The 19387-nt window shown below is 37.4% G+C and overlaps 1 protein-coding gene across 3 annotated transcripts in view; it reads right to left on the bottom strand.

Moving 5' to 3' along the window:
* CTDSPL (CTD small phosphatase like) overlaps nucleotides 1-19387 on the bottom strand; it is an 85229-nt gene that overhangs the window by 21856 nt on the left and 43986 nt on the right. For 2 of the 3 annotated variants that reach the window (XM_026096498.2, XM_026096485.2), the window contains exons 2-3: nucleotides 12679-12833; nucleotides 5626-5658 (exon numbers count right to left, since the gene is read on the bottom strand). In XM_026096498.2, coding sequence (XP_025952283.1) covers nucleotides 5626-5658; nucleotides 12679-12833 — 188 coding nt within the window. The remainder of the gene's footprint in view (nucleotides 1-5625; nucleotides 5659-12678; nucleotides 12834-19387) is intronic. The other variant, XM_026096491.2, reaches the window with a different exon arrangement.

Raw genomic sequence — 19387 nt, 5'->3', positions numbered from 1 at the left:
AGCTGAAACACTGCTACACTGTCACTGGTTCAAAGAGATTTTTTGGAATGAAAAGGACTGGCTTTATAGAAAAATATGAATAAGGAGAAGCTCAGAACTGACAGGAAATTAAATATACTAAGAATATAAAAACTGGATATAGAACTCTGCTTCATTCTTTTGCTATTGTTTTATCTGTTCTATTAAGATGATGTTGCCATGATAAGGACATATCTATCACTCTTTGTTCTTTTTTGATACAATAGCCTTTTATAGAGGTATTTTCAGAGATCTGTGAGGTCACCACTTTTGCAGATAGAGGTGTGATGAATAAATATGTAGATACCTGCTGAGCACAATAAAGCAACAAGTACAGATTTTCTATTAATCACCGATTTATTTCAGATGGGTATTGGTCAATGATGCCTAATAAGTTATTGTTTAAATGAAGTAACTAGTTGTAAAACAAATAAGATTCTGGACTTAAAATCAAACAAATAAACAGTCGTGAGCCAAATTATAAGTTCTTGGGAAATTTTTAGAAGTGCTCACTGAAACTGTGGAAGCTGCTTATCTTACAAGTCACTTAATATATTTTCTCTTAGAACACCTCTATCAATGACCTTCAAGGAAAAACTACTGCTGCTTAGTGTCTGTAGAGGATGTATTGTGATGTAGAGTCCTCACAATGATCTAACTGCACCAGAATTTTTAGCATTAAATATATTCCAGCTTTACCATATCCTCTCTAGGTTATAGAGGGTCCCACATGTACATTACTACCACAAGTAGTTGAGCACTACCTATGCTTGTTTGCTAGAGAATGTATTTGCACAGTAGGTTAGGAACAAATCTAAAGAATTTAGGTGTTTCACTCTCACCTAAAAATCTAAAATGTATTTAGGCACACCATATAATTATTCCATAGCAAGAAGTATACAGACTTAAAACCTAAACAGACAACAGGCTTATTAACCATCCCTACCACCTCCAATTAAGAATGATATTCTTCAGAATCCGTACTTGGACAAAGACTTCTCTTTTCACCAACAGAGCTCTTTCCTCTGCTGCACAAATTTTTTCAAGTTATAAATATATATTTAGAAAATATAACATGGAAACAAATCTTTTTTCATTTATAAATATGTACATGAAAAAACTGTGACATTACAGTGTTCATATATCTTTGACTTTTATCTGGAAACTAGTAAGCCTGTCATCAGAAAAAAGAATGAACATAGACAGGACTATAAAGACATGAGAACCTTACAGGCAACAAATCTGGATTCCTCTAACTGTATGGTGACAGCCTATTCCTTTTTCTTCCTCATCCACCTGTAGCTCTGCTTTCTCAAAAGTAGCAGCTGGGAGAGGAAGACACTCACCTGCAATACCTATGCATACATGCTGGTTACTCCTATGGTTTCTCTCCCCTTTGAGTTTTGCTTTAGGAGACAATGTTCAAATTTCAGCCTAACTTTATCTAACATGACTACGTCTTCAGGTTTTTCTTGGGGAAAGTCACCCATTAAGGCAGGCCAAGCCTTTTACAAGCTGTGCCTTTTTGATTTCAGCCCAATTCCACTTTCAAAGTGGGATACTGAGACATCTAGTCAACAGTCTGCACGCTTGAAGATTAGAAGTAAATTTTCCCACCTCAAAAACTTCACCTATGTTGCCTTCAACCTTGAAAACACTTTTGCTCCCTGACAACCTGAGACAAGAAAACTATCCTGAAGCTGAAGTTACTACAAGCTGCGAGAATGCTAAATATCTGATGCAGAAATTTAGTGCAAGGATGAAATTTTTGAGGCTTACAGGATTTGTACATATGATATTAACCCATTTGTTTTGCCATTCGAGTTTCTGATTCTACAGCAATTTCCATCTATAAGGAGTAGCAAAGCTTTTTACGCAAAAACTGATGGTACTCAATATTATATTTTAATTCCCTCACTAAGCTGAGGGAAACTTGAGAAACATCTAGAAGAGTTGCGATCAGCAGATTTTCATCATAGCTATTTGTGAATAGTTAGGGATCTTTAATGGACTTTTCTTTTAAACATACTAGCTTTAAAGATAATTAAGATTTTTTATGTAGCCAACAGCAACTCATATTTACTACGTAATACTCTCCAAAGTACTGCAGACTTTCCATAAAATTCCCCAGAAAAATAACAAGTGGTATCTTAGCATTGCAAGACTCTGCTTGGTCTTCAATTCCAGTAAGATATAAATTGTATACAAGTTCAAGCTTTTAAACTAGTCACTGTTTGGGATTTCTGCATTCCAGCCAGGTCTATTAGCTGATCAGCTTACCGGCCTTTCCAGGGAAAGGACTGCTTCACTGCCTCAGGTTAGTGGAAACAGTATGTTCCCTGATGACCAACAAAACAACAAACCCAGCAAGCCAAACAGCAAGAAAACCAGACTTCTGTATGAAGCATAAACAGCGAGTCAACACAAACCTTTCAAAAATTTATCATATAAAACAATCACAGCCCTTCTCCCCTCCAGGTCTGCATTTCCCACAAAAACAAGCAGCAGAATTAAGTCCTCTGCATACTGAAAATGTTCCCTAGCATAAGTGCACCACATTCATTTGTGTGAAATCATCCCTTCAGTTCACACTTTCGGCTGTGCACAGCACAGCTAACGGTTTCTCCCAGCAGCCATGCATAGGAATATTCTAATAGATGATAAACTATTTCAACTTAAAACATATATATAGCTGCCAAAAGCAGCTAACTCCTGTTATGAAGCAGGCAGTACAGAAATTTTCTTCTAGAAAAAAGTTAAAAGCAAGAAAGTGGCTAGATGTAGGCAGAGATAGGTGAAAACATATCTCAATGCTGAATTTTAACTTCCACAGGGATTCTGAAGTCTGTTTTCAGTGCCACTGCTGCAATACTGAGATTTTAAACTGATCAAGAAAAAAATTGCAACTCGATCATTTAAGCAGGTGCACACGTATTGCTTTGTGTTTTCATGCACCTTTTCATTCAAAAGCATAAAAACAAGTGCTCAAGTTGCTATGGTTCTACTCTGATTTCTCTATCATATTTATTTCTAGACAGACATCACACCACTTCCACTTTCTGAAGAACCAAACTTGAAGCTGGGATGTCCCCTGATGAGCAGTTCTATCAATAAGCACATGAAAGTTCACATGGAAGTTTTTAAATTAAGCGTCATTAATACAGACAAACTCTCATTCAGTAGAAGACGTATTTCATTGCTGTTGCACATGTATGCAAAGAAAAATGGAAATTTTCAGACAGGTGATCTGAGCAGACAGCCACATTTTATGCATGCGTGATAAAACTGCAGCAAACCTCGTATTGTGACTGGAGACTTCAACTTGAGAAGTTTATGGAAGAGAGAACGCTTAGCGCTTTTCAGAATCACTCGGGAATTTTCTGAACACGTGAAGTGGTTACATTTGCAATGAACCATATAAAATAAATGTCTGCTTTAAGTGTGACCAGTCTTGTTCTGTCTGTTAAGAAGATTTTCTCCCAATACATACATTACATGTAATTCAAAGAGCCTCTTCCTCATGCATGGCTCAGTATAGCAAAGCATCAAGACTTTCTACCTTAACTGGTCTTAATCACAAGGTTAACAGCATCTCGGAGCAAATCTCTAGGCTTCGGTGCTTAGGACAAACAGCCCTGTAACGCTGGCAAAAAGCGCCACTTTAAATTTGGCATTTTCCAAATATAGTGTTGGTTTTGCATTTTTGTTCCTACCACTTGTCACAAATGCAGTGCATTTCTGTCTGTATTTAGAGGATTATGTACTAATACTTTCTTGCCTCCGACAGTGAGAAGCACTCTGATATTCTGATAGTAAATGTCACAGAATTGCCTATTAACAGTAATTCCTTGACAACACTTGTATGTCCTGCTGCGAAGAAAGCATCAGATGACACATGCAAAGAGGAATGAGCATATTTAGAGTCACCTACTCACTGAGAACCATATGTCATGAATGTTAAGATAAATTTACTACTTTAGCAAAGTGCTGGGAATATAGTTAAGCAAAATTACAGTACATCTCCCAAAACTCTTCTTGAAACTTTAGTAAAAACAATCTTCTTGAAACATTAGTATTCCTACCACTGCCCAAATCTAACAATATTGCTTTAACATCACAACTATTGTCCTAGAAAAGCATCTAATTTCATGCTTTAAGATGTTTGTATTTGAAAAAGCTGTACTGACTTGTAGCTGATAGCTTCAAAATATTTTGTTTCAACTTTTATTTCACTAAGATATTTATTCTTATTTAAAATTTTATTCTAGCTTACAGCACAGCCAGAACACCTGTTTCAAGTTCAAATGACTGCCAGTATAGCAGCTACAGTGACCAGTTGGAACTTGGCAGGTAAGTAAAAGCAAAAGCAATTTAGAAATTGATATTTTCATAGGTTTGAAGCTTGCTATTCCCAGACCTGCATATATACAAATTATATGTATGTGAATATATATCTTTTTATATACACATTTATTTTTAGACCCACAGATTTGGGAGCTACTGAGACTTCAAACCCTCACTACTCCTGTATAATTATCTTGGGGAGTGGACACTGATTCAATACTACCATATTAGAAGTAATAGTATGGAATAATGAAAAATTTATACAGTTCTTAGATCCCAGAAAAAATGGTGAAGGAGGGAAGCTATCTGCATAATCACAGTGATCTCCTGAAACTGTTACGCGGCAGCACTAGTAGGATTCTTATAAGAGGTCTTGTAATGTTAGGCTATGAGATACAGAAAGGAAAAAAAAAAGGTATCTCAGGGAGTACTCAGGTCTTTCCAGAAAGAGGGCTATGTTAGTAACTCCACATACAAGCGCTGCTACTTCCTAGAGAATCTGCAATAATAAAGTATTATAAGTGGTTAAGGAGCTCTGAAAGAAAAAGTATTTGCTGCTTTTAAAAAGCGTAAGCCCTCATCCACATTAGAAGAAAGTAGAAAATGATCAGCCTTTTGATCAAAAATGGTTACACTTAACTAAACAAACTTCAGTCGAGTAATTCTTCTTTTATTCAGCTTTGAAAAATAATTCAGATGCCAAGCTGCATTCCAGGTTTAATCCAGGTAAGATAAGCAGAAACACTAAGGCCCATAAAACAACAGCTGATAATGATAGCACTATCTTGAACAAGTGCAGTAATGCAGCTACAGTCAGTATATTTTTCATTTTCTTAAATTAAGTTGTCTCAAGACAGTTTCTAACTGCATTAGTTTCTAACTCTTCTTTTTGAATTGAAATATGTGGAAATAGAAGGAGAAAAGTTTTTGTTGTAACTCTATCCCAGATAGTGCTGATGAGTCACCTTTTGTTTCTATTTAAATAAGTAACTTCAACTTTCAGACTGCTTCACACATTTTCAAAATGATAAAAATCCAGAAACCAACTGAACTGAAACAAAAGATGAGACCTGTATAAAACAAATTCTTCTATTCCCTGTATACCACCTGTAGTTCAGTTCATCTCTGAGTATACAGTTTTGCAGATAGAACATAAAATCCTATAACATGCAACACAAAACAGACCTGTTAGACTGCAACATAAGATGAATCAAAGCAAAAGCTATGAAAATTATTAAAAGAAAAAGGGATAAAAATACATACACTTGGTATAGGCATGACCTGCATCTGGTCACCCTGGGGAAAAAGAAAAAAAAATTACTGTAAGGGTAATGGCTTTCAAAGGATAGAACAAAGGTTTGAAGCAGTAAACGTAGCACTCAAACATTTTAAACCAAAAATTCAAAGTATTCGAGAAACCAGGATAAAAAAATAAAAACAGGATTTTGCATTTTAGTTGCTAAAATGATTGGTTAGTATATTGGTATTTATGATTTTTAGGAGACAGAACTGATAAAACCCATGCTATGATTAATAAGAGATGATAATAAGAAAGTATCTGTATTAACTCTAACTTCTTTCACTTTAAGTTGCAAGATCTACTAATGAGTATATTTGGTTTTTTTGACTGCAGCAACAAGAAGCTCAACCAGACCCTGGCAACAGGCCAAAAGCCCACTTCTTGAAGTGAACGTCCCTTGAGACGATTGCCTCAGAAAGGACTGCGTTTTCATTTATGCAACAGCAGGACTCCTGAGACAGATACAAAGACCATAAACTGATCCAAGGAATCCTACTGCCTTCAGCCAGCAAGCTGAGACAGTATCAGTGCTCTTCCCACATCCTCACTTTTGTGTTGGACTTGGAAACACTGAACAAGGCAAGACGACACGACCTTGCCCAATGTGACCTTTCCTTCTCCTCCTGGGACCTGAGGAAAAAGTTCCTTCTATTTGAAGCTTCCAAACGCAGCAAGGCTGGTCACTGGGTCACCAACTCGATATGTAATATGTTTGTGGGTGTGGGATTTTCTTATCATCCATCTCTCAAAAAACAAGTGTTTGCTTTTTGGGGGACACTGCACATAAAAGAAACCCAGCCCTTCTAGCACAGATGTTACTTAGGTAGAAATTATTTTATTCTTTCTAATTACTTTGAAAACACAGGTTCTGGTTACCAGCAAACTGCTTATCCATGGAAGGAACTGTTTTTAAGATGAGAACTCTTCCAGCTGATAAGGTCCCTTGCTCACTTGTTTTGGAATCTAACACAGTGTTGACACATAACAGCCAACAAAAATAAAACTCGGTTTTTAAAGTGCTTAGATAAATTTGTGATGCTACAACAGCAGATGCTTTTACTGAAGTTTGACCAAAAATGAAAGAAGCTGATGAAGAAGTAAAAGAACAGAAACTACCATGAACTAGTAAAACATTTCCTTTAATACAAAAGTACCTATTAAAAAAAAAAGGTTAAGAATTTGAATTTTCTCAAGATAATGGCACAAAAAGAAAAGAAAAAAAGAAAAAACCAGCATGTTAATGTCCACTTAGTGGAACACCATCTGAAGCTTCTGCGTGCCATTTGACAAAGGAGCAAATTTGACTAGGTGCCAGTTGTTACCCTTGTTATCAAGGATATGGTTATGTAGGCAGAGTAACAGATTGTGAACCTGTCTTGCCTCCTCCTCCCTTTAAGTCATTTTTTTGCATTCATTGGTAGAAGAAAATACCACGAGAGCTTCTTTTCTGTCAACAGATGAAAAGAGCATATCCACAATTACAGTACAAGATTATCTTAACTGTGGAACACAAATATAGCTATGTATCACATCACATTTTCCCATACATTTCAAGGGGCATTGTTTGCAGAGTAAGTTGCTTTCTATTTTGGCGATCTTTTGCAACAAGAGCTGTACCCAACAGTATTACTGATTTCCATGAGATTGCAGAATCTAAGTTGTTAAAGGAGCTGTCTCACTGTTTGCTTTACTTTTCTTGCAGAAATTTCTAAATCAAAAACTTATTGAGGAAAACAAGTGAATTTCCTCAGTGGACCCCTACCTAAAGGACATATGCAAACATGAAAACTGTAATGATGACAATTGGGGGAAAAAGAAAGCAGAAAGATAAATCTGCAAGTATACTGGTAAAATGTAAGTGTCCATGAGCAGAGAAATGCTTTTTAAAAAAACAAGTCTGCTGTGGGAAACTTAGTTTTAAAAAGTGCCCTGCCTTATTTCCTGATGCCTTGGAACAGGAAGGGAAGTAGGTCATAATGCTACATTTTGAAATAAATGACAGACGACTGCATTTGTTAAAGCCTTTCCATGAGTTCCAGAGGCTGCTAACAGAACAAAGCTGCTCTGAATATGCCACAATTTGCCCATTGTACCCCCGAGATATCCAGGAACGGATCTTTCTAGCCACTGAAATCAGTTTTTTCAAGGCACCATATACACACAAGAAATAATAGATCTTACCTTTTCCTTAGCTACCCAATTTTAGGGTATCTAAGGGAAACATTTTCAGTACTGCATACATACATTAATACTGTCTATGGCAACATATTAAAATACATTTTGCTTGTTTGAGAACAGTCTGTATTCAAAGGGGCTCAGGTGCCTCTTACTTGGAGTTGCCCACCTACAAAGCAGGCTTACGCAACAACTAGCCTGTTTCATTTAACAGAATAACCTATTTAGAGATGATGATCAAAAGAACAGCTTTACCTCATTCAATTCTTTAGTACAAGTTTACATTAAACTATGATAGGTTCTTAAATATATATATTATATATATATATTTCTTTTTTTCCACTAGTTGATTCCTCCATTGATTGGATTATTGAGCTTTGTCTCTTCCTATAGAAGACTTTGTGTGGGAAGAGGAAAAGAGGTTAGAAAGAGTAGGCAAAGACAGAGGAAGAACCAAACATAGATATGTAGAGGATTTTTTGTTTTCTAAATAGATCTGCCATACCGCATGCTGATGCTGACCAGTGGAACCAAACACTAGGGATTTCTTGCTCTACTCAGTGAAGGTTAAGCAGGAGGAAGGGTGCTGTTATTTATATTCATCTCACTCATCCTGCTTCACAGTGGGGAGCGAGACTGGGTGCAACATCTATTCTGAAAGCAGGTCATTAACAGTCTCTCCATCAAGAGTCTGTGCTCACATAGCAGCTCTAGGTCTCCTGGAAGAAGGAGATACTAACATAGAGCTCAAGACTGTCCTCTGTAGCAACCCTGCTCCTCTCCCCCAATGAACTATATTCACATGGGATAAAGATCCCCAGCAGTTTCAGATTGTTACAAACAGAATTCCCTGGAGCAGACAGTGTTAGAGGCAATAGGTTAGATGAAAACAGGCCAACAAAACAGTTTTTCCCAGCATCACCTTGTAGCTGGCAGCACCCTGCAGAAAAAAAAACCACAAACCAAACAAAACAACAGTAGGGAGGAGGAGACCGAGCTTTTGTAGTTGCTAGGATGGGCGAGGTGGAAATCCAAAGACTTGGCCTTTCTGGCTTCGTCCATCTCACAGGGAAAACAGTGGGGGCAGCTGCTGGCCCCGGAATCACCTCTCTGTCTTCTTCCCCACTGAGGATGGATCAAGACCTTCTCCCCTAATCCAACAAATATAAAACCCTTTTCCTCATTTAGGCTTCATCTTTTTGAACACAAGCCATCTGCCTGATTTGTATCCAACCATGAATCAAAAGCAGAAATGATTCTGGTGGAACTGGGTTGTAAGTGAAATGGCAGCGTGCCTACAGACTTGTCAGAGCTCCCTCACTGACCACTACTAAAAGTGGTGGGAAGAAAGAGCCTGCTCGCATCTAGCTTTCCCTCACTTTTGTCTCTCCCCCCTAAGCCTGCTGATGAAATCAGTATCTGCAAATACTTCAGAACTCTGATAACAAACTCTCCCAGAATAAAACTTAACCCAGAGACATACCCAGGAATCACACAAATTGAGCCAAGCTGCTAAATTAGAAAACAGGAATTGAGATTTGAATTTATTCATAAGAAAACGGAAACACTCCCCCTCTCCCAACACTCCTTCCCCAAAAGGCTGGCTGGAAAGTCTTGGTGAGCTGCCTGCTGCTGAGAAAGCAGGAAAAAATTAGCAAGAATTTCAGAAGGCTGAACACCGCGCACTCCCCCTGGCGCGTCTGAATCCGCGTCCAAGCTGCCGGCAGGCTGATATACCCATTGTAACAGATACCACATATCAGAACGTAACTTTGCTGGATTAAAAAGCCATAGCATCTTAAGAAAACAAATAAGCATACAATAGTTTCAGTAAATACAGGCTACTACTGAAAAATGTCATATTGAAACTCTGGAGGCAGAATGGACCATTCATTATCAGTGTTAGAGTCACACTTGGACAAGCAGCTCCTCAGTGAGTAAATGTTCTAAAAAATGAACTTCACACTTGAAAGAATTTTATTTCCCCCCCTCTACTGGAATAGAAGTTCAGTGCTGTAAAACTCTGCTTACTCAAAATCATCTTCAGTTTGGCGATTCTTCCAATCCTATGAAAAAGTGACATGGCACTTAGCTAGCCAAGCATTATTTGGCAAACTAAAAAAATGAAGTACTGATTTAATTAGAATTTTTTTCTAATAGTGAAAAAAATCACATAGAATTACCCTGACCCCCCCCCCCGAAGTGTCGGTGTTTTAAATTGGTTTATAAAATACTCTTCTTTGCTTTCCCTCCTTCATAACAGGTTAATATAGAAGGAATTGAGATTCCTAATTACAAGAAAGCAAGCTTGTCACATCAATTTTAAGAATATGCCAGGACCAAGATAGAGCAAACACTGAGTTTCTATGAAACCAGCAGAAGCTTTCCCAGTTTCTTTCCTTTCTGTAAAAAAGTCTTTATCTCTGCCTTCCATATCACAATTCCACTGAACAGAAAGACAGAAGGAAAGTACAACCAAACCATTTTGTACTACCATTTCTAATAGCAACTATTTAACATTATTGTGCAATTTCCTTTTTCCGTTTTTGAAGGACAGAGTCACAACATATGAAAAGATCTGGACAAGACCAGAGGTCATCTGTGATGTGATAAATGCTAAGACATCAATACGAACGTGATAGCAGATATAAGCAAAGTGACTGTTTTAACAATGCTCAACAGCATTTAAATTATTCCAACCCAGTGGGCAGCTTAGTGCAACAAGAGCTTTCACTGAACAACAGAAGAGTTTAAGCAGCTTGTTGCAAGGCTCTCTTCTTCTGTACAAGGCATCTTGTCTTTCCTGACTATTCAATTTCACCAGTTTAGAACTGAAGCACAGTAAATAAAAACAGCATATAAAAACACATACAAAGCTTATTAAGCTTCAATACTGCATTTAAAATACAAGTGTTATAAACTTACTTGTACTCATTTAAGAATTACCCAAAAGCTTAGCCATACTTGTCTTGTTTTACCAAGAACTGTACACATTTGAGTATGTTTCATTCTTCATTCTACTTGTATTTGGAGAAAATGTACTCTTTAATACTTCTTTTAAACATATTCAGCAAACTTTTCTACTCAAACAGTACTTCGGTAATTCTATGAATTCTGTGATTTTTGTCTTGGGCTTTTGTACAAGTGTTTCCCAACTTCAAAATTGCCCATCAAGGTAGCACAGCATGAGGATGAAAACTTGTGAAAAGATACTCAAGGTAAAAGATATATTCAGAAAGTCTCTGTGTGTTTTACAAAATGCACTGTGAACACTTCTTATTCTAGACCATTTTAACTCATGTTTTCCATAAAAAGATAACTTTTCTTTTCCCTAGGTTTTTCATTCAAATAAACTCTCTCTCTCTCATTTGTAGTTTTGCTGTTAATATGACCTCCGTCTCTTTTCCATTCCCTAGCACAATGGAAGAGGAAATATTACTAGTTCCCTGTTCCTTTTCTTTTTCATATGAACATGTGCATATATGCTACTCACTACTCTGCTTTCCTTTCAGCAAATCAAGGCCAGATTTTCCTTATTTCTGTCAAAATGTACCTTGACTAGAAGAAGTCATCTAAAAATTCAAGTACAATTCCTCCTCTTGGCACATAATTTTTCAGTGCACTTTACCTCTGCACGAGCAATGGATCAATGTCAGCATGAACTGTTGCAGCTCAGCCTTTACTTGCTCTCATACTGTTGGTGTCTGTCACTTTAATTTGCTTTCCTTTCCTCTGCTCCCCCAAACAGTTCCCGTGCTGTTTCTCCCTGAGCTTTTTAGAATTCAAACGCGAACAGCAGAATTTCAAACAAAGTAAAAGGTAGTAAAAGGTAGCAGACAAGATGAGTAAGAAACCAGCTGCATCAAATATGAAAAATTACAGTGTGAAGAGCAGAAGGGTGAAGAGACAGAGGGTCCTTTATCCCTACCATTATTCCCCATCACGGTACATCTATACTTGCAGTCCCTTCAAGTCCTGGGAGCGGGGAAGGGAACGGCATTTCAATTAGCACTAACAGAGTTCTGAAAATTCTGAAAACCAGAACATGGTATAGAGAAGATGGTATTTCCTGTGTTCGCTACATCAAACTGCAATCCTTCAGTAACACAAGGCAAATCCACTCAGTTATCAGATTTTAAGAAAACAAGTAAAATTGTATTTGTGTTATGATTTTATGAATGTCACAGCAATGACCAGAACTCGATGAAAGTAATGCACTGCTTTCACACACAATGCTTCAAAGTACTAAGAGTTCATTTAAATTAATTTGACTTACATTCAGCAATTTCAAACCTAAAATTAGGTAAACAAAACTATTAATAAGCTGGCAAAATAACCAAAAGCTGTTATGTCTCAACTTAATCTGCATTAAATATAAGGGAACCACTTAAAAAAAAGTTAAAATAGGAGAGAACCACCATTGCTTTGAAAGGGCTTTGTCACTAAAAACTCTTTCAACTGATATTCAAAGCAGTTCCACTATGCTCCAGTATGAGCCACTTTAACCTTCCTGTATTTGGGGAAAAAAAAAATCAAAGCTAGGAGGTAAGTCAGGATCTAAAACACTATGAGAATTCTGTATTTTGAGATGACTTACTCAGGATTTAAATATTGTTTGCATATAAAACATATACTGCCAATATCTTCCAAGGAAAAGTTTGTTTTAAACTGCAGTTGAATAGATAATATTAGCAATTCACCAACAAAATATTCATTTTTTCAGTAACACACAGAACATGTTCCCTATGAGGGAAAGCTGTTGAGAAAAACCATTAGAAGCACAGAGTTAACCCTTGGTTATAAAAGGTCTATATGACAGCAAAATAAGATAAAAGCCTGACCTTCTGAAGTCCTCCATTCTCCTCCACCAAAGGAGGAAGAGCACTGGTGCTGTTGGTAGATGGTGGGTCGACATTGTAGTCACGAAAGCAGCAGAATAAGGTGCTAAAGATACTTCGACTCCTCTGCTTCTTCAAGCTGATATTACATTGGGACACTAGGAAAAAAATTAAAAATAAATAAATAAACAGAGAAATCAACTCATGTAATAACAGAGTTGGTTTTCCAGACATACAATGACTGAATTTAACATGCGTGGCTACTACCTCAGAAGTCCTTCTTGAATCTTAAGATAACCTCACAGTAATTTTCAGTCAACCTGAGACCTCTCCTATTTCAGCACATTCTTTGCTCAAACTTACACGAAGATGCTAATGTATTACTAACCAACCTGGATCTCTGGATAATCAAAGCTCTTGCCATATCGTTCTAAGCCACTATTTTGAGAGTCTCCTAGAAATATCCAAAGTAGATACTACAAACTACATGAACTAACTTGCTGCTAAAATATATCTTGGACTGAAGGAGTGAACGGGACAGAAAACCGAAGAAACTCCACAGATGCCTGCTGATGCCTGGGCATATTTTCTAGCAAAATATGTCATTGTGTGGGGAACATTTAAACTTCTGCTACAGTGAGAAAAAGATCTGAGATGCTTCTGTGTTTTTCTGTTGCTCACTGTTTGACAGGGTTGCTGGAGGACAGAGAATACACAGGCAGTACTGCGAGCTGCAACATTTGTTCAAGGATCAGCTTTAATAGGATGCCGCGAAATGAAAAGGAAGGCTACTGCTCTCATCTAACTTGCTTATTGGTCTAGCAGCATAAAACCAGGTAAAAATTCACTTATAGCTCAATAAAAGTGTAGCATTTTCAAGGACTAAAGCAAATGCAGACAGAAGTAATAGTTTGCAGAAAAGAAGTATGCAGAAGACAAGCGATTCCCTTAAGTTTTAACCTCCCCACAGACCTTAAACATATATTAAAATAAAAAAGGAGTTAAAAAAAGTTAGAACAAACAACATTGTAGAACGTTTTAAACAACACTATTTGACGACCAAATATTTTAATAGGCTCTCGCTAGTTAGAAGCGTCTGTTTACTGCTGTTGAACACACCAGCCGATCGATTTAGCGCTCTCTCCAGCTACAGGCAGGTAGCTGTACGGATTTGATCACATGCCTTTCATGCAGCCGTATTTCTTTGATGTTTATCTATACCACGGCAACATACGGTACTGAACGTTATCGTTACTAAACTTCTATCACCCCACGGTAACACGACGAAAGATAACCACGTCAAAGGTGCCCTACCACAACTACTGCTGCGGATACCATGCAAAACCAGACTGAACACCACACGCTCCCGAGCTGTGCAGCTCCTCCTCGGTATACTGCCTTCACGGCCATCTCACCCTTTCCATCAAGCAGGGAAGTACCTTAGACTGCAGAGATTAACTGCTTCAGTTTTAGAGTCTACAAATGATTGCATTTAAAATATATGCAAACAAGCCCAAACAAGTCACTATTTCATTCTTGCTTCACGGCAGTGCACCTACAGCTGGCTGAAGGGATGCAGAAAGCAGACAACCAATTCAGCCTTCTCCCTAAGGGACACATAAAGGTATATATTGCAGCAGTGGCAGCCTACCAGAAGCTGATTAATCCTGTTCAATTTACTCCTGTTAATCGTGCTGAGACAAACGACGGCAGAGGAGGAAGACTGCTCACAGTTAGGATTTTAATTCCGCACTTTAAGTCCTCTAACAAGTATAGGACTTCTGAGGTTGGTATGTGAACAAAAAAATTGATGTGAGCAAAAAAAGGTTGATTAAATTGAGGAAAAAAAGATGCTATGAGAGTTGTACCAGCAAGCAGACCGTCAATGACCTATACACCAGAGGGTGGTGTGTTTTTCTTTTTTGTTTTGTTTTGGGTTTTTTTAATGTTCTAGAGTAGAAGAAACTCAAAAACAAAACAGCCCCGTCCCCAAAGTCGGAGGGTAAGGGAAGATCTTAACAAGCGCCACTACAAAGACACATTGGTAAAAGCGATATATTAACTCCGTTTTTCCTCCTCTCCCAGATTATTAGAGAGCTGCCACATAGGTTTATTTTCCTCTTGATATTACAAAGATATCGAGTGCAAGAAAAGCAACTGGTAAATTCGAATACCTAAATTCGAAAAGAAAATTTTGGTGGGAGAACGGAGAAAGATTGAGGAACACCACCAGTGTCTGAAACCAAAGAGTGCGCAGGTAGACATGCGTGTTTTGACAAGAAAGCATTGCGATACAGGTTTTGAATGAACTTGCAAGTACTCTCTGAAAACAGAAATAAATCTTCCCGTTTTGCAGAGTCAGTATATTGGCTGGATGTCAACCTTTTCACCTCTCAAAACACTCGCAATGTGTCTAACAGGTCTAACAGTAATATTCTGTTCTCCACAGAGCTTTTATTTCTGTGTTTGCTAAAAAACATTTCACTTTACAGGGGCGGGGGAAGGCTCAAGTTCACTTATTTATTGGTACTGAAATGGGATCACTGCCAGTATCAAAAAAATAAGTGGATTTATACATTTTCATCATTTTAAAATGAGATAGTGCTTGGCTAACAGAATTAAGTTAGAACTGTCCATAGATACTGTGTGTGCGCATGTGTTTTAAAAGGAAGTGTTTCATCACATTTAAAACGTGTAAACCAAAAACATTTTTCAACAGAAGATATTTTTCAACTAAACTGAACGCTGTATTTTAATACTAAAGTTGAACAGAAAAAAACACATGCAAAACGCTAACCATTGACAATGCATACAGGTGACAACATACACGTTACAGTGAAAGGCTCATTCTCAAAATACCACATTCTGTTTGCGTCAAATTTGCAGAAATACATGTTTAGACCTTCCCAAAGGACATCTACGGAGCTATGAACGACTTTTGCAAAACAGCACTCAGGAAAATTTGCATCACAAGCATGAAGAACAACTTTGTTGCAATATCACGAAGGCAATGAAAACTCCTCTCCCACCGAAATGCTGCAAAACGCTGAAATTAGAAGGGGAATCGCAATCCCTGCATCCTGTTATCCACAGCTACTGTCACAGAAACCTTCCTAATCTTTTGTATTTTGTTTACATCTCTCTTCTCTATATCAATACATTTAAATTTGTGGGTGATATATTAATCTCAGTTTCACAGGAATAAATTGGATTTTCCACACTCGTGAGCTCTTTCCAGCCACTCACTGTTAGTTTTATTATCTGCTTCTCCGATCTGGCAGTTCAACCTCTACTTAAAAATGTGACAGCAAATAATTTGAATGCTTAAAACAGAAATGCTCTTACACAGCATTCTTCATACACCATTTGTTTTCTGGACTTTGTAAAGTAAAGAAATGCAACATGAAACATTATTCTGAAAATAGTTTTTATGCATAACGTAGTCCTCCTGAAGCTGAAACTGCATGTTGTAATGAAACCCAGTTTACATTCTAGGGCTGGGACTGAAGTAGATCTTCAGTGGAGGATCCACTTCTATGAAGTGCAATAAAAAGTCAGTGTTAAGCAAGAGAAAGTTACCAAACGTCTGCGCAAGAATGTCGCCGAATGCTTCCAAGCTTAGTCTCGACGAGTTTACCGAACACAAACAGGATGCAAGGCAAAAACTTCACTGAACCACATCGTGTTAGTCCCCAAACCTCGCATGCTAGAGATCGGTCGTAGGATGGTCTGGATGCAAATTGTGCAATATTAAGAAATTACAGGATGGGGTCCCAGGTTTGCAGGAGAAATTCTGCCCAATATTAACTAGGGCACTTAAATTAGAACACTGAAGCTCTGACCAAAAGCAGTGGCTTTGGCTTTATAAACATGTATGTGGCCAAGAGACTCTCGAGTTCCTCACCTCTAGGATACTTTAGGTCTGTTAACATCTTGCTGCTCTCAGAGCTTCTACTTGGAGCAAGTTTTTCAATGCAATATGAATTCCAGTAACATCTTTAAATTAGTACTAACTGCCTCGGCTGAGCAGATCAGCAGGAACAGCATAAACGTGTAAGAACTAATATTTTTGTCTTTTCTACGTAGAGGACAGAAGATGCAATAATATTCAGAATATTTTATATTCACTCTGAAACATTCAAAAATCTAAAGACAAAAGCTACTGATCTGTCTAACCCATTTAAGAATACTTTTCTTGATCAAATTATACATTTTAACATTTTCCTGCTTTTTTTTTTTTTTTTTTGCTTTGAGGTTGAACATCTGAAAACAGAAGATGTACTGAAGTACACACAGTACCCTAAAAAACACATTTCCTGACATGAGACGCCCCCCACAAAATCTGCTTATTCAAAATACATGCTTAAAACTAAATATCACCATTGTCATTCATCAAAAAAAAAAAAAAAAAAAAAAAAACTGAGGTGACAAAATGAGACTAGCCTGAAATTAAGAACCATTAAAAAAATGTGCCCCTTTTTTCCAGATTTCTCAAAGACTCACTTCATAATCACTAGCTTGTTCCACTGAAAAATGAAACGAGCTCTAAATACAAACTAAAATTTGATGAAATGTCTTCATTGTAACAACCCGCTATCACAAAACCCACAAAAGTTAATAATGCCTGAGGAGCTTATGGTAATTTTGGAAAGTGAAATATTTTAGTACGAATTTTTCTTAATATTGTTTTGAATTATGTTTTTCATCTTGGCAATTTTGCAATTCATAATACAATGGTGCTTCAAATAGATGTCTACACTAATTTAGATATTATTTTAAAGAAACCTATTTTTGTAATATGCTGTAGAGGCTCTACTGTGACTTAATAAATTTTAATTTCTCATGCAATAATGGAGAGGTGCTCAAATGGCTTGCGCATGACATGTAGTACAACATACACAGATGTTACATATGTAGAAGAGATCTGAACCATATTTTACTTCAAGAAACCATAACAGTGTCATGCATCACATACAATAGTTTTTGTTTTCTTAGTTATACTGGACGAAATGCAAATACTGTGCTATTTGCTTGAGTTGCTTTTTTTTTTTTTTTTTTTTTTTTTTGAAGAGTGACAGCACACATGGGTAACAGCTATAACACTGAAGACATGAGGAAGCATTAATATTCAGTCAGTACCATATATTTAGCTACTCTGGATGCCAGCTAATTTTAAAGAGAAAAGAAACTGCAGAGGCCCAAAACTGGCATTCTTTAAAAGCCTACAGGTAAGACCAATCAATAAAGAAAAAGTTGTATGCTTAGTTTCCTAAATTGCAAGTTTAAGCAGTAACCAGCATACGGAATTTAAAGAATATATTTTCCCCCACCTTTGGGGAGTTACAACCCTGATTTCTGGAAGTGATTTCCTATGGCATCCACTGAAATACTATACTCATTACCACTATCACCACTAAACGCTGAAAACAATTTTAAGTGACCTTTCACAACCTTAAATATTGCATAGTCATACCCCCAAAAAGCCCAAGCAAAGTAACTTCAAAATAAGACAGCTTGTTTTCAGTGAAAGCAGAGAAGACTGTCATCAAAACATATCTGCAGAAGACCGGAAGAACAAAACAATGCAAGACAGGAGCGATGCTTCCCCAGAACCACACGTCTAGGTGCTAAATACTGCAGTTTAAGGACGTCCTTAGCTAAAGGCAGCCACTTTGTACCTAACAGTCCTCAGGTTTGTTTCATGAATTTGCCCCATCACTTCTTGAATGTGCATCAGCTCTCAGTGCTGAGAGCATCCCGTGGCAAGAGGTTCCACAGCTCAGCCAACAACTTAGTTATCAGGTAACTCTGATCCACCATGTTACTTTACTTAGTACCTTCTCTAATCCATCTTTTTGAACAGAAGCAGACGGACTAGAACTGCACACAACAGCCAGAATGAAAGGAGAGCACCATGAGCTTACATAGACTAACATAATGCCTTGTTCTCTTACTTTTTTCATAATTCCTAACATTTTATTTGCATTTTTGTTATAACAGAGCATTGAACTGATGTGATTTTCAGAGAAAAGCTTATTATAACATCAAGATGTCATTATTAATAGCTATTTCAGAGACATTACTGCAAATAAGTTAAGAATTCTTGTCTCTTCCCATGCAGAAAATTTCACAGGCATCTGCACACTTAATTTCATCTGCTATTTTAGAGGACAGTCATTCAAATTCACAAAATCTTCCAGCAACACTTCACAGCATCTAGTTTTAATTCTAAATATACACACGTATATATACGTGCAGGCAGGCACACACAAACACACATACACACACACCTCCCTCACAAAGTTTAAGTCATTTCCTTATTCCCTTTCCAAACAGTTTAAGCAGAACAGCAGACTGCACAGATCGCTGTGTAACTTCACTGGTGACCGTCCATTGAGAGAAAAAAAAACCCAAAACAAAAAAACCCACATACTACCTCTTTTTATACCCCCTCCCCAAAAAGCCACACTCATCCCCCACCGATCTCACAGCAGTCTAGAAGAGTCTTCAGTGCGGCACTTTGACAAAAGTGTCTGAATTGTAAAAGATTAACCAGATCTCTCATTAATTCAAATTCAGTCAACCAAGTAAATTGTCAAACATGAAATCCTCCTTTCTTGATGAAAATTAAGATCTACTGCCATTCTCCTGAGGTGCCAGGAAAACAGAACTACACACGGCCTATGCTTTGCAGAGCGGGCTGGAAGTGGAA

Source organism: Dromaius novaehollandiae, chromosome 2 (genome assembly GCF_036370855.1).
Source record: "Dromaius novaehollandiae isolate bDroNov1 chromosome 2, bDroNov1.hap1, whole genome shotgun sequence".
In the NCBI taxonomy this organism is placed as follows: Eukaryota; Metazoa; Chordata; class Aves; order Casuariiformes; family Dromaiidae; genus Dromaius; species Dromaius novaehollandiae.
This window is presented reverse-complemented; position numbering and strand designations above follow the sequence as displayed.